Source organism: Cryptomeria japonica, chromosome 6 (genome assembly GCF_030272615.1).
Source record: "Cryptomeria japonica chromosome 6, Sugi_1.0, whole genome shotgun sequence".
Lineage (NCBI taxonomy): Eukaryota > Viridiplantae > Streptophyta > Pinopsida > Cupressales > Cupressaceae > Cryptomeria > Cryptomeria japonica.
In genome coordinates this window covers 61,438,618-61,454,935 of record NC_081410.1, presented here as the reverse complement: position 1 = coordinate 61,454,935, position 16,318 = coordinate 61,438,618, and the positions used below count along the sequence as shown (strand labels likewise).

Here is a 16,318-nt window from a genome sequence, read left to right as displayed (position 1 = left end):
TTAACTAAAAGATCTATTCAAGTAAGATGAGTCTTTATTCTCATGTTAAAAAGGGTCAAACTAATTATGAGGAATATTTTTGTATGGTAACAAATTTTTGTAAACTTTAAATATGAGTCTTGTATTTTCAATAGTTTGTCTCTCCTCTTATCAAGGTTAATATTCTATTTTATTTAGATTATAAGCACCCCATTTTCAAGGGTCTTGCTGAAAGAAAAAGAAAGAAATGTTTTTAAATTTTGTTTATTATATATGTGAGTGGATCTCAAGTTCATAATTAATATTTTTTTTATCTATTAATTAGTTTTACCACCTTGAAGACATACATCTCAACTAGCATATAGAATCCATTGTGCTATTAAATCTCAACTCCTAAGAATAATGTCACCCTAATGAAAAACACTATCATAATACCTTAATATATTAAAAACCTAATGGATATATATAGCGTGGTTGAGATCCAAATAGATTGTACTTTATTTGGATGCTACTTTAGAACCATGTAAACACAATTGACCATGTATAAGGCTATAAATAAACACACATATTTTCATAACATAATATGTATAATAAAATATATAGGAAAAGAACCACACAATGTGTTCTACTTCTTCCATAATACACCAACCATCTAGATCTTATACATAGTATATATGTTTATATGGGCCTTTTGTAGGATCAACTATCACATACAAGCTATTAATGAATCCATATTTCTTAGATTTACCATTTCTTTTGAGAAAGGAGTGTGTCCTATAAAGATTAGGTAGACACTCTTTTACAATATTATAACTCTAATAATAAATACTTATTATAAAAAAGGCAATACCTATACATTTACAAATTAGACCAATAGGTCTATTGCTATTAAATATTCATGTGCTAATTATATCTTTTTAGCACACAATCTTGTTCCATACCTTAAAAAAATCCATAATAGAGCATAAAAAGTATTAATGAACGTAGTATTGATAAAATTATTTTCACTTAATCTAGTAACTTGGACAAATTTTTATGAATTCCTATGCTATAAATGTCAATGGATGCTATTTTTTGTCTAGAAATATTTGAGGAACAATTTTGTTCTTATGCTAAACTTTTGGTTCAATTTACCACTTTCTTATCTAATGGTGTCTTAGATGTCATATAATTGACTCTATTGATAGTCATTCTATGTTTCTCTATATTGGTGATGCATTTTGAGCCAAATGTGCCATTGAAGTGAGGTGAGAAACATCTTTCATATATTGCTAAGTTTCTTAACAAAATGTCATCAATTGTGTACTACCTAATTGATTTATGTGTTAGTAGAAACCTTGATCCCTTATATTGTGGAATGAGTTTCTTCCTTAAACCTTTTTCTTGTATCAAATTTTACATTTACACATGCCTCTACTTCTTCCTTCACTGTCCTCTCCTCTTTGCTTTATATATGAAGTTATTCATAAAAGGAAATACATTATACCAATGGTTTCATCAACACCAATGGATTCTTAAATTATGGCAAAAGATAATTTCAACATTAGCATGTAAGGTGGGTATGGAATTCGATTTGATCCTCATATAGAGGAAATTTTCTAGTGTAATGTTACTAGGAATGTATTATCCATATTGATCTCCCACGTGAACATTCTCTTTGGTACATATTTATGCACCAACAACTACTGTAGTACTATAATTTGGGCACAAGCTTCTATTATATTATGTTATAGGGAAATTTCCTAGGACCTTTCATTGACTAAAGTTGAATTTGAGAAACCTGTTTATCCATCATAAACCATAGTCAATGATAGAGGTTTAGAGCGGAAACAACACACCTAAATATTCCTCTCATAGATTATTGGGTAGAATTTTTTTTTGAACATGTCATATTCTACTCGATTCAAATCTAAATTTGGATCATTTAGACTAAATACAAACTTTTTAAAAAAAATGTTATATTCTACTATATTCAAATCTAAATTTGGATCATTTAGACTAAATACAAACTTTAGTTTGTAAGCACTACTATATCCTCTAATATGGTTCATAAACATGTTAAAATGTAGGAACTCTAAATGGTTCCTTGTTTGATTGTGGGTGTGGTGGTCTTTGATAAGGTCATAAATCATGTTCCATAACTAATAGCCACTTTGCACCTTCTAGTTGTAACTTATTGATTCCATGCCTATAATATGGGATCTATTTATATCACCATTTGGCCTTATATGGTGGGTTTTCCTCCATTAGATGTTTTCCAGGAGTCATTTCTTAGGTGACCTAGTTGGGTAGATTATAGCCTAGTCTCTTTATTAGAATTTATAGTTAAGTTTACCTTTTGAACCTCTTCACCTTTAATTAATATTGTATTAAATTTTATCTTTTATTTCTATATTAATTTTCTTGTAATTGTGCTTTCTCCTTATGACAAGAGGTATACTTAAAATATTTTGGTTTGATTTCTAAAATTATTCATTCTTCTTCTTTTTAAAAGTAACATTTTTAAATTTTCAATGATTTATGCTTCTATATTATTTCCAAACTAGTTGTACAAATGCATGCTTATCATTATTTATGTTTATTAAAGTCACAATAGGATGGTGTATTTCTACGAGTATCAACTAACTTAAACCTTGTAATTCTTTAATTCTAAACAAATAATAATTCATGAATTTTTTTTTTTGATACAACCTTATAGAAATCAATTTAGACTTAATATAAATTAATCTATTTGTATATTTGATTTGAGTAAAACACTTTAATACCTTTTATGTTTCTATAGTTGTATTACTTGAGAAATAATTAAATCTTTCATAGATATCAGAATAAATACATTCGATTGTTTTTTTCCCTTTCTTTCCAATATGAAAGGGATGTAAGATTAATAACAATATTTTAGGATTCAAACTTTATTATATGTTTTATAGATTAAATGTCTAGTTCAAAAAGACATCTATTCTTGTATGCACAAGTATTCAACACTTTCACATAGATATACACCTTCAAAATTCTCAATGAAACTACAATCTATATGTCAATATAAAAATTAAAATAATTATTTTATTATAAAATAACAATAAGAAAATTACTAATAGAAAATATGAAAAAATGAATAACCACATCACTTGAATCCTATTTATTAGTGCAATTTATTTTATATGTATTTATGTTTTAGAATCCTATTTATTAGTGCAATTTATTCTATATGTATTTATGTTTTATTTTCATATAAATTTTTTTAACTAATTTATAAACTAAATCAAATAAAATTCAAAAATATGATTAATTTGAATCTCTAAATAATAGTTTTTTAATTTTTTTTTTTTTTGGCAAGGTGGCAATGCCACTTGATATATTTTATTAATAATATAAATTTTTTACAATATATTTAAAAACTGGTTCAAACTGAGCTCCCAGAGAAAAGAACCAGCAAGAAAAACTCCGGTCATTGCTCATCAACATGTCTATAAAAGAGAAGTAGTGAGCAATCCTCTAGCCAGTGCTACTTACAAAATAGAGATCAACAAAGAAGCATGTAGGCTCATTTACAAATAGGAGCATGCAAGATCATTTTATAGAATAGGAGCATGCAAGCTTGTTTACAAAATAAGGACATGAAAAAGAAATAACATAGGCTGCCCAGTGAATGAAGAAGAGAGCTCCAAAAGAAAGAGGACTAAACCAACATCGAAGGACAAATCCATCTTCATGGGATATCTTGAAGGCCCTACAACAAAGAACTCCTACAACCAAAATTGACATGCCCCTGCACCAAAAAACACCTGCAACCAAAATATATATATACTATAGAACACAGAGAATTTACAAGAAACACAAGGGTCCAAAACATGTCTGACACCAACAACATGAGATCTGCGGTCTGCCATTATAGACAAATGCCAAAGGAGAAGAGGTGAATGCGGAAATGCTAGAGAAAAATGAAGCCCAAAATTTTTATGCTGTAAATGAAAAGAAAGATGAGATATATCATTAAAAATCTAACAAACCAAATGAAGCAACGTACAGAGATAATAATGAAAACAATGTCACACCAAACTTTAAATGGCATATGAAGGACAGATTCCCAATGTGAAAATAAATATCTCTAGATTTCACACCAGAAGAGAGTACCAAACACACGAACAACATCAATAACAACCAACTCATCATTAATGAATGCCAAGTGATGAACAAGTAAAGCAAAGTACCTCAAATCAATACCAAATGGAATTATGAAAAGGAATACCTCACCAAGAGAAGAGAATATCAACTCATATAAATGACCAATCATATAATAAGAAAGATTAAATACTCGACTCTCTATAGGCTATACTTAATACGTTTGGGAAGCTCATCAAATCACACCCCAATCGAGAGGAATCAATAATAGTTTTGTCACAACCCATATTAGCGAGGCCATCAGCCAATGCATTACCTTCATGATAAACATGTGAAATGATGAGGTGCTCAAACATATCAAGAAGAGTCCATATTTGTTCAAGAATATACCGGAAATGCCAATTATCAACTTTTCTTGCCTTGCAAGCATGAATGACAACAGCCGAATCACCTTCAATATGAAGGTATTTGAAATTCAAATCCTTAGCCATAAGAAGACCTTCTAAAAGAGCACAAGCCTCAGCCATATTATTTGTGCTAGAAGAAATTGGCATAGCTTTTAATGCTAATAAACAACCCAAATGATCACAAAAAACTATCCCTATTCCTGAAACACCAGGATTTCCATGGGAGGATCCATCAAAAATCAATTTACAAAAAGGGGCATTAGGAGGATGCCATTTTATGGAATTTCTATCTACAGGTGTTTTCCAAATCCTTGGAAAGGTAGGTGATACATGAATAATGATACTTTTCCAAGAAAAAATCATAAAATTGTCCCAAGAAGAGAACTCTGAATTCATATTAAAATATTTTTGAACATGAGCATTAACTTTCTCAATAATACTTCTTTCCAAAATCCCAAGAACAACAGATAAATCCGATGAGTCACATCTAAAAATGCGCTTGTTTCTTTCCCACCAAATGGCCCATATGACTGAAGAGGGAATTATAAACCACAAACAAGCAAATAGAGAAGATGAATACAAAATTCGCCAAGACTAAAACATGTCCCATAAATATAAAGGCAAAGGGAATAAAAGAGATAACTTTTGGAGGGCAAAATGCCAACAACTACTCGCAAACTCACAATGAAGAAAAAGATGATTGACATCTTCAAGAGCTTTACCACATAAGACACAAGAAAAGAAGGTTGCAATATTAAATTTAACTAAACGATCACTTGTCAAAACTCTATTTTGCAGTGTGAGCCAAGAAAAAACACCAGCTTTAGGTAATACTGAATTATTCCAACAAAACAAAAAGGCACGATGAGGAGAATTTTGATTGGCCATTTGTTGAATAGAAAAATATCCTTCTTTAATAGAGTAGTTTCCCAATTTAGAAGGGCACCAAATAAGTTGATATTTGATGTTAGGAAGGAAAGCCACTCGGTCTTGCAAAATAGATTTAAAATTTTGAATTTCCTACAAGTATAATGGAAGAGTAGAGGGATCCTTCCATGAGACTTTGTGAGAAAATAGATCAACACTATCTACATAATCAACCAATATAACTCCCCATGATTGAGAAAGAACAACTGAAATAGAAGCAAGAGAATCATGCTATGAAAGAGGGGGAGTGCCATTCTAGGAGTCTTTCCAAAAAAGAATATCCTCCCCTAGATGGACCCGCCAAGAGATAAAATTAGAGACCACTTCCCTACATGAGATCATAAAGTTCCTAATAGAAGACCCCTGAGGAGGATTAGAAATTGTGAAGATCCTAGCAGGATTCTAGGAATCCAAATACTTAGCCTACATAATTTGGCACCACAAATATTGGGGCTTAGTATACATAGACCAAACTATTTTTCTCCCAAAAGCCCTATTTCTTTTAGATAAGTCCTGAATCCTAGCACCACCAACTTGCTTGGAAAGAGACATCTTGGTCAAAGAAATCAGTGGAATATTTTTATCTTCTGTGATGTTATTTTTCCAAAGAAAAGATTGAATAATCTTTTCAATTTGGGAGATGATTGATCTGGGAGATTGAAGAACTGAGATATAGTAATTAGGAATGGTAGATAGGACCGTTTTAATGAGAAGTATCCTACCTAAAAGAGACAACCACCTAGCCTTCTAAGTAGAAATACGAGATTTAAGTCTCTCAATAACCGAATTCCAAAAAGAAGACTTAGCAGATCCCATAAAGAAAAGAATCCCCAAATAGGTAGAAGGAAGAGAGTCTACTGGGAAACCTAAGATATTCACAAGTCTATCAGCCACCAATTGAGGAGTATTAAAAATGAAGATCTTGGATTTATGGGGGCTAATCTATTGGCCAGATCCAACAGTATAAGTATCTAGAATAAATTTAATATGAGTAGCCTCTTGAATTGAAGAAGACCCAAATAAAAGTGTATCATTAGCAAAAAAGTTATGAGTGACTGAAATATCAGAATTAGGAATTAACACCCCTTGCCAAAATCCCAAATCCGTTTGCTTAATAACCAATTGACTGAAAGCTTCTGCCATAATGATAAATAAGAAAGGAGATAAAGGATCTCCTTGTCTAACACCTTGGGTTGAAGAAAAGTATCCAGAGGGAGCTCCATTAATGATGACAGAAAATGAAGCAGTAGAAATACAACTCTTGATCCATATACACCAACTTTTAGAGAAACCAAATTTTCTCAAAACTTTGAGCAAAAAAGCCCATAAAACTTTATCATAAGACTTCATCATATCAAGTTTGACCACAAAAGTTGGGCTATTGGATGAATTTATGGAATGTAAAGTTTCATGACTAACAATTGCTCCCTCATGAGTTTCTCAACCCGGAACAAAACCTCCTTGTTGAGGAGAGATGATATGAGGAAGGAGAATTTTAAGTCTTAAATAAATAGCCTTGGTGAAGATTTTGTAAATAGAGTTGCACAAAGAAATGGGTCTAAATTTAGCAAAAGTTTGGGGATTCTTAGATTTTGGGATAAGGGCGATATAAGTGATGTTAAATGTTTTAAGGATATACCCACCCCTCCTAGACTCTTCCAAAGCCATTAATAAGTCAAAACCAATAAAATCCCAACATTTATGAAAGAACAATATAGTAAACCCATCAGGACCCAGAGCTTTGTCAGGGGCCATGGAAAAAACAACAAAATGAAGCTCATCTAAAGAAAAAGGCCCCATAAGAAATTCATTATCCTCATGAGAAATAAGGGAGGAGATAGAATCTAAAAGAAAATCCACATGATGATCCATAGAGAAAGAAGAAAAAGAAGGAGATAACAATTCCTTAAAAAAAGACACCCCCTCCTCTCTAATCTACTGATTTTAATTAAGGACAGAACTAGACTTAGAATCCTTAATACTAAAATTGTAGGAACAACTTGTTTAAGCTTGGTTGCAGCTAAAAAGAAGGTAGTATTCCTGTCACCTTCTTTAAGCCAAACCTCACGAGACTTTTGCTACCAATAGATTTCAACCCAGGAGCAAAGGATCTCCTAGTAAGCTTGCAATTTCTTTTGAGCATCATTAGTGGAGGAATTAGTGCCATGTCTAATAATATCCTCATTAACAACCTTGAAATCATTGGCAACTACCTCTTTTTCATGAAAAATATTCTTAAAGACCAATTTATTCCAAGCCATAATTTGAGATTTCACAAATTTCAGTTTGGAATAAATTTGAAACATCTTAGTACCTTTGCAAAATGGAGCACTTATCCACAACTGCTTTAATAAAGAAAGAAAATGAGGATGAGTGAACCACATTTTCTCAAACTTAAAATAAGGTCTAATAGAGGGAACATGATCCAATTTATCAAAATTGAGCAAAATTGGGAAATGGTCAGAATTTGAGGAGGTAAGAATCTCAGAAGAAAAGGAAAAGTTGCTCAAACATAGGTTTAGGGAAATAAGAAATCTATCAAGGTGAGAGGCAATCTGACATTTACATCTCCTATTAGTCCAAGTGAAAGAACCATTAGAAGGGAAAATATCAAATAACGCATTGTCTTGTACAAAGGAAGAAAAGTCATCAATAACCTTCAGAGTTGTAGGATTACCCCCTCTTTTTTCATCTAGGGAAAGGAGAGCATTAAAATCACCCCCAAGGACAATAAAAAAATCATCATATCGTAAAAAAAATTTAGATAAGGAATCCCATAAGTTGATTTTATCTGGAGGAGAAGTCAGACTATAAATATTAAATAGAACAAAAGAGACTTCAAACCAGTCAACCTTTAACAACTGCCAATGAGAAGCAAAAGATAACATCTCAACTTTGACTGATTTAGGATTCCATAAAGTTATAAGACCACCAGAAGCACCCAAAGAAGGAACATGAACAAATTTCCAAAGGGACCATTTGGAAATTATGTTATCAAAAGAATCCTGAGAAAGTTTAGACTCTTGCAATAAGATGATATCCACTTTTGAAGAATCAAGAAATTTCTTGATCCTTCCCCTTTTGTCAGGGGCATTTAAGCCCCTGACATTCCAAGATAAAATCCTCATTTATCACAAGGAGAGCAACATGCCCTCCTTGTTTTGAATTGGGAAGAAAATTTCTCTACAATAGTGGATTGAATACCAGCTACAATCTCCTCCTTGATTTTAGCCAATTTTGGTTTCCGACCCCTCTTCGTAGGAGTTTTAACAATAGGGGGGGAAACAAAAGGAGATTGATCCAAGGCTAACTTTTGAGAGAAATCAAATCCATGCAAATTAGAAATAGTTGAAGAAGGACTATCAATAAGATCTACATCCACACCTTCAACTAAATTTGGCTGAGAAGAGGAAACATGACAACCATCATGGACAGGCCTCGAAGAGGTAGATGTAGAAGAAAAAGAAAATTTGGGAAAGTCCTTTGCAACAATCTTATCAAATAGATTAGAAGAAACTAAAAAATAAAATATCTAAAGCAATAAGCTGAATCTTATCTTCAAAAATGGAAAGAGAAGAAGGAGACCTTGGAATGGGAAAAAAAGAATCACTATGAACAAGTTTGGTATCATCCGCCAGACCCACAAAAGAAGAATGAGGAGAAGAATTAACAAAGCAATGATTTGTGCAACCATTAGAAGGTAACAACAATTTTGGAAACGGAACCGAAGGACAAGAAATTTGAAAAAAACTTGCAGAGGAGAACAGAAAAGGTTCAAAACAAAATTTAGAAGACCAATAATCCTTGAAAGGACTAGGAAGAAACTTAAGCCAGTTTGAAGAAACAGAACAAAACTAATGAATGGCAGACAGAACAAAGAAGAACACGACCAGAGAATAGAGAAAATTAAAATCCATTAAAGACACATCACATACGGTATATCCAGAAAAAGGAACAAGAGATGTAACAAAAAGAGGTAAAGGAGAAGAATCCTTAACATTATGATCCTTTAAAGACTGACAATCCTTACTTTTAAAAAAGGAACATTGGTGAAAATCAGATGAAAAATCTAAACAATTTTGTAAAGGTTCATCAAAATCACCACAACATTGAGAGGTGAAATGGCCAAGTAACAGAGCATAAGAATGAATAGTGATCAAATCTTGAATTACCATAAGTTGAATCCATGCACCATATTTGGAGAAAATAGTAATCTCAGAGGGAATGGGTTTAGACAGATTTAATAACAAACAAACCCTAATGGAAGATGAGGCTGTTCGAAAGGAACTAAAACATGCTTAATAAAGATGCCCAATTTGTTTGCCAGGATTTCAAGCATATACACATCACAATACTCCAATGGAAGACCTAGGAAAGTTACCCAGAAGGGCATAAATTATGGCTTCGTCAATTGAATATCAAAATGAGGAGACCAAGCATAGGTAAAAGTTCCTATCCCAAAACAAAACCATCCTTTAAATCTATGCACACAATCCCTATACTTTTCAGAATCAAAAATCACAGTGAAATATAGAGAATCTTTATCAAACAAAAATAAATCCTTCATACCATCCCAAATAAGACTTTGCCCATGTTAACAATTTACCAAAAGAAACTGAAGAAATAAGCTTACCAATGAGGGCAGTAGAATGCAATAACTTCACAGAGTCCTGAATCATGTAATCGAGGAGTATAACCTTATACTGCATAGAAGAATGCAGATTACCCCTTATCAAATAGGAAAATGCAGAGGGAGAGTTATGGGGAAGTGGATCTGGATGGAAGGGAGCTCCTTTAGCAACACGAATGTCATTTGGGGAAGAAAGGAAGTGAGGGTTAGAAACCAAAGTGTTATTTGGCTAGGTGACATAAGATGGGAGGGAAGGATTACAATCCTAGGAGGGAGATCCAGAAGGAGCTAATGGGGAAAAACCATTAGAACGTGGGGAGCCATAAAAAATGTCAGATGGTAGTTGAGGTGAAACAGATCTACACTTCCTAGGTTTTTTAGAACCAAAAAAGGAATGAAAATGCTTAAAAGGAGTCCTTGGGTGATCAATAGGAGGACCACCTAGAATGCCCTGAAATATTAATGCCTTGGGAACAAAAGATTTATAATAAGAACATGAAGGTTTTGGAACAGAATTACCTATAAATTTGCAAAAATATGACGAAGTTGGCTAGAATTTGTCATAACCCAAGTCACGCCAACAACCATCCTTGACAACCCATTGAGGAGAATGATTAGAGGTTTGTAATTGAGCCAAATCATGATCATCAAATGACACACCTGGCCATTGCATCTGCCTATGAGGAAGGACCAGTGCCACCGTTTCCTGAAAATCATCAATCCTAATGCCATGCACTTGCTGTTCAGAAATAAGAACCGATTTTAATTGATTTTTAAAACATGATAAAAAAAATATCACCATTAATTGAGGAGTTCACATAATCCTTGGCCTTAACATTTTATTATCCCTTGCTTTATGTATAAGTTATAAATTTACTATTTCTTAGTGATGCCAATTCTTATTTTCTCCAACTTAAAAATATATGATATTTTATATTATATATAATGTTAATATTTTTATTTTCCCATTGCAAATAGTTCCTTCAATGGAGAAGAATTGTCAAGGTTGAAGGTAAAAGACCTCCAACAATTGGAACAACAATTACAAACAAGCTTATCTCAAATTAGAGACAAAAAGGTAATTCTTATATTTGATTTACAATTAATAATTAAAATAAATTATTTAATATTTTTTTTTTTCATTTGACAACCTACAAAAATTGCATGTTTTTAATCTTAGAAGCAAATTTTCATGGATGAAATCCAACAACGGTCTCAAAAGGTATATTCTCTATTTGCTTGAATTTATTTTTAAATTCTTTTTTTTACTTTGAATATGTTTCTCATCTCCTCGCTTTGATACACAGAAGCTTTGTTTAGAGGAGGAAAATAAAAAGCTACATGAAAAGGTAATTTATATATTTTAAATATACTGAAAACATTCAAGCATAAAGTGGCTTGTGGTTTTTATAGAATTAGGTATTTTAAAAATAATTTTTAATTTTTTAAGATTTTAAAACTATGATTATTATGTATTAATGGGTAAATTTATTGAAACATTGAGTGTTTTTTTTATAAAATTCATTAACAGATAAATTAATTATTTAAAAAAAATATTTTATTTAATTTTATGTTAAACAAAATTGTTGATGCACAGATTTTGACAAATGACATATCCAAAAAGTGTACAAGCAATGTGAAAGAATGTATTGATGGTGAATCTCCAAGGGCACCTTTTACTCTTCAATTGTGGTAGATATTGATCAACTCTTTCCAACTCAAATTAAATTTATAAACCCACTATAAAATTAGCTTAGTTGGATTGCCCAGTTAATTTTCTTCTCTTATAATTCATTGCAATTTACAAAACATAAATTATTAAATTATTATTAAATTTTCATTTATACATAAATTTGTAAAACATTTGAATTCAAAATATGAATTAAATTTATTATAGTTTATTTGAAACATGGCTAAAACTACCCTATACAACTAAAACAAAACTAGCTCATGTGAAATTTTTCACAAATTGCTCTCCTTTCTCTATTGCTTTTCTAGACTCATGTGATTACCTTATATTCTTACAAGAATAAAAAAATTGTAAGTATAATATATGGATGTACTTTTTCCATCTTCATATTTATAATATACATTTAAATATAAAATATAAAATTAATAATTATTATAAAATGTGAAACTAGTAAATGCTCAAGTGAAACTTTGACAAAATGTCACACTAGCTCTATTTTGACTCAAAAGTGTATTTATAGTAATGCATGCTAAAATATAACCCTAAGAGTATGAACAAGACACAAAAGGATTTGAAATGAAGGAATAAAGCACGTGTTGAAAGGGAAGATAATAAAGACGATAAGTGGAGGCCATAAGGATTTGAAATCTATTTTTATCTAGTTTTATTAGTACTATGATTTTTTTAAATGGGAACCTGTTACCAGATTTTAAATTTGAAACATTTTGATTTCAATGCAAACTGAAAGGAAGAGGCTTACTATAGGAAGATTTATCAATGTTGTTGAAAGAAACTATAGACAAATACTTGCATGTAGTTCATGTTATAATGAAATTCAATAATGTATTATGAAAAAATTGATAAAAATATTTGAAGCCATGATTCTATTGAAAAATATTTAAAATGGCATCATGTGTAAATTTTATGTTGTTTTGGAAAAAGTTGAATGGTTGCATGGAAACCATCAAGTAAAATGAATATATTTTTTTGTTACTAATAGTTCTCGTTTATTTTTATAATGAAAGAAACATGCATAAATTATTTAAAAGGGCTAAAAGTACTATAGGTCTATTTGTTTAACTTTGGCATGTGTGTTTTATTCTATTGGTGAATTAACCTTCAAGCTTATAGTTTAGATTTATATATTTTAATTACCACTAAAATTATATAAATAAGACATTCTTAAATATATCATATCAACTAGTAGATTCCTTTAAGCTAAAAATGGGTTAAGATATTAGTTTTGCATGTTTACATCTATGTTGTAATATATTTTACCAACCCTCCTTCAAAATTGATTGAGCTATAGATAAAAATTTCAATCTAAGAGTAGAGTTCATATTATAAATCCCCACCATTTATACATAGAGAATTTTACATATATGAAAATATTATGCAAGTTCCAATATCTTAAGATTTAACACCATAAAAAAAATTCTACGCAAGTTGAGAAGTGTTAGGAATTCAATCTATCTTCTATCAATGTTCTAAAATGTAATAAAATAAATGATAACAATAGTGAAAGAGTTAAAATCAACAAAAAGAGTATTAAAAACTATGTATTAGGGAGAGGTGGATACAAATTTTTTATTTTAAATACAGGACGTAAGAATCAAATCCATAAGCAATTTTTTTTTTCATGATTTAATTTATGAAGGTGCACCAAAGGAACAATTCATGGATTATATAGTTGTATAAGGTTCATTTGTAGACCATCCAAATGGGAGTGAAACTCAAAAAGGGCTAATGTTACTATTTTTGGCAAGAGACAGTGTACTAGTAGAGATTAGTGCATGACGAATGTTTTGGGGTTGTCACTGATGGCAACTCAAATCAGAAATCATATTTGGTATATGCAAAATTGATTTACTGAAAGTTTGATATTCATTTTACTTAAGTCTAGAAGGTGGAATACGGAGTATGGGTACATTAAGAAGAACTCAATTTTGGTTGTAGTGGAAGAATTAGTTGATTGGATGTTTGAGACAACTTAATTCATAATTCTAGCCTTCAGTATTGATTCTCATGCAAGATAGAAGATCCAGTATCTGGTATTTCAGGAAGAGCGGAGTTACTTCAGTGAAGTGTGTTATGAAGAATTCAGGATGATTTTGGTGATTGGTTTCAAGTTTTAGCTGGTCAAGCCGACATGTTCAAAGCATATTATCAATTTTTTTGTGTCTGCATATGGATTTGTAATTGTATTGAGCCAGCTTATTGCTACACATTTCATGTTTTGCAAATGTTTTGAAGCTGACATATTGGTGACCTAATATAGAGGTGCAGATATATAAGACCAATCCATATGATCATTTTGGCAAGGGAGACAGTTTTGTGAAGTGTGTATGAGCATCTGAGTGTAGTTTCACATACTTGTGCTCCTGTAAATGACAGAGAAGTAGAATAGAGTAGTTTGATAGAATAGTGAAAGATAGTCACCTTGTACTTAACCAGAACTACATTTTGGCATTTGCAGATGCTATTCATTAGTTCAAAAACTTTTGTTATTATTGTAAATCATTTGTAGGACAGTGAGTCCTCTAGGGTTGTAGCCCTCTTTTGTAATTGAGTAATGAGCTCTGGGCAGTGTACCAGAATGCATGTGCATTCCCCTCTTGTAATATTATTATACTCCTGATCACAATATTATAATATTATGCATATCAATCCCACTGTGTTTTTTCCCTTTCTGGGTTTCCACGTATAAATTATGGTGTTCTGATTAATTAAAAAAATAGGTTTTCAGGACCCGAAACCTTTAAAAAAAGATAATAAGATAAGACACCAACAGTGCTTAGGAACCACATACAAAAAGATTGGCAAAAAGCCAGTGAACCGAAGGGACAACAAAACAAACAACATCAAAGAAACTGAGAGGACACTACACATAGATTTTCTTCAACAAGTCCTCTACCTTCATCACCAGCTCATCATAAGTTGCCCCGACAGCTTTAAGGTCTTTTAGATCCTTGTTTGGTTTTTTATCCTTCTTTTTGCCTCTGGTGTGGGTTCTAGGACCTTGAGCTTCCCTTGTTCCATCCATTTCCGAGAAAATGTCAAGTATTTCCTTTTCATCATCCAGCTTGCTAATGAGAGTGTTGGTGTTGTTGGCTGAAATCTTCAAGATGTTGAGGCTCTGTTCGACAATGTTCTTTAGACACTCCTCTATTTTACCAATTTTGCTAATAGTATCCATGAGGATGTGGTCGTTAGTGTCAGCAAGATTCTTTCTTTTCAACAAATCCTTCTCAATTTTTTTGAACCTGGGATTAAAAGCATCTCTTATGTCTTCAGCTTTGGCGATGGTACTTTTCAGGTCCTCTATGAAGTTTTCCATGGTCTTCCCTTCCTCTATGTTGAGGGTTTCCAGGATCAAGATTCTATTATAGAGTTTTTTATTTTCATCCACAACTTTCTTGTAACCATTGATGAGCCACTCCATTGTTTCCACAAAACCATGCAAACCCTTGGGGGGAGGGTTAGAGGGGTGATCAACTTTTTCAGGAGTAGCCATTTCCTCTTTAAGGGTATGCTGGGTAGTAGTGTTAACAGCCCTGAGAACCTCATCCATGGTCTCCTTTTCTGGGTTTTGGTCATCATTCGGGGCCCTAACCTGCTTTTGAACTTCCAGTTCCTTAACAGTCTCCTCTTTTTTCTTGTGCATTTTCCTGGCCTGGGTGTGAGCTTTTGTCCTCTTCCTTAGCTGCCCTTGAGGATTCTCCTCCTTGGATTCATTCGAAGTCTCCTCTTCTGTAGAAGTTCTAATCAGGGGTTTACCTTTAGGATTTTTGCCCTTGGAGGATGAGGGTATAAATTATGGTGTTACTGTGCTTGATCGCTTTAAGTTTTTGTACTTTACTTTTATGCATTTGTATCTAGTGGTTTAAGAACCAGTTTAAGAAAGTTGTTAATTACAAAACACTGAATCACCCCCCCCTCTTAGTGTTCATTCATTCCAACAATTTGTATTAGAGCCTAGTACATCGAACGAAGCCTAATGACTTGGGGAAAATCTTAAAGAGTGAATCAATGGACTTTGGTTTGTAGAAACAACTTACTATGGCACTTTAAAATCTCGATACAATAAGGAAAGAAGAAAGTAGCTTGAAAAGAAATCTGAGTGCTGTCAAAGACTTCATTGAATCGTTGAAGGAACAAGTGAACACATCTAGAGAGAAGAGAAAGGAGTTGATGGAAAAACTCAAGGAGAAAGAAGATCCAAGCATTGATAATCAAATCTTAAAAGACAAGATAGATGAATGTGAGAAACTTGCTAGAGATAATGCAATCTTGAAGAATGAAATGCAATCCATTGTGATGAATATGGAAAAGGAGATTGAAGATATGAATAAGAATGAAGAAAGTATGACTCGGTCATTAAAAGATAGATCTGATAAATATTGTAGACTAAATTGTGAAAATGACCATTTAAGGCTTGAATTGATGCAATCCAAGAATGATGAGAAAGAAATTGAAAGATAAATCATAATACTAAGAGATGAACTTACCACTACTAATGAGTACAAAGAAAAATTCAAAGCTAGCTCAGCCAAGATAGATGAGATG

At 32.1% G+C, this 16,318-nt stretch overlaps 1 protein-coding gene across 5 annotated transcripts in view; it reads left to right on the top strand.

Moving 5' to 3' along the window:
• The window catches only part of LOC131064163 (MADS-box transcription factor 23), a 207,269-nt gene extending 195,405 nt beyond the window's left edge, over positions 1-11,864 (top strand). The window contains exons 4-7 of one of the 5 annotated variants that reach the window (XM_057998195.2): positions 11,041-11,140; positions 11,246-11,284; positions 11,370-11,411; positions 11,660-11,864. In XM_057998195.2, coding sequence (XP_057854178.2) covers positions 11,041-11,140; positions 11,246-11,284; positions 11,370-11,411; positions 11,660-11,758 — 280 coding nt within the window. In that variant the 3' untranslated portion in view covers positions 11,759-11,864. Of the gene's footprint in view, positions 1-11,040; positions 11,141-11,242; positions 11,285-11,369; positions 11,412-11,659 lie in introns of all 5 variants that reach the window. The other 4 variants (XM_057998194.2, XM_059207582.1, XM_057998197.2 and 1 more) reach the window with 4 other exon arrangements.
• The last annotated feature ends 4,454 nt before the right edge of the window (positions 11,865-16,318 follow it).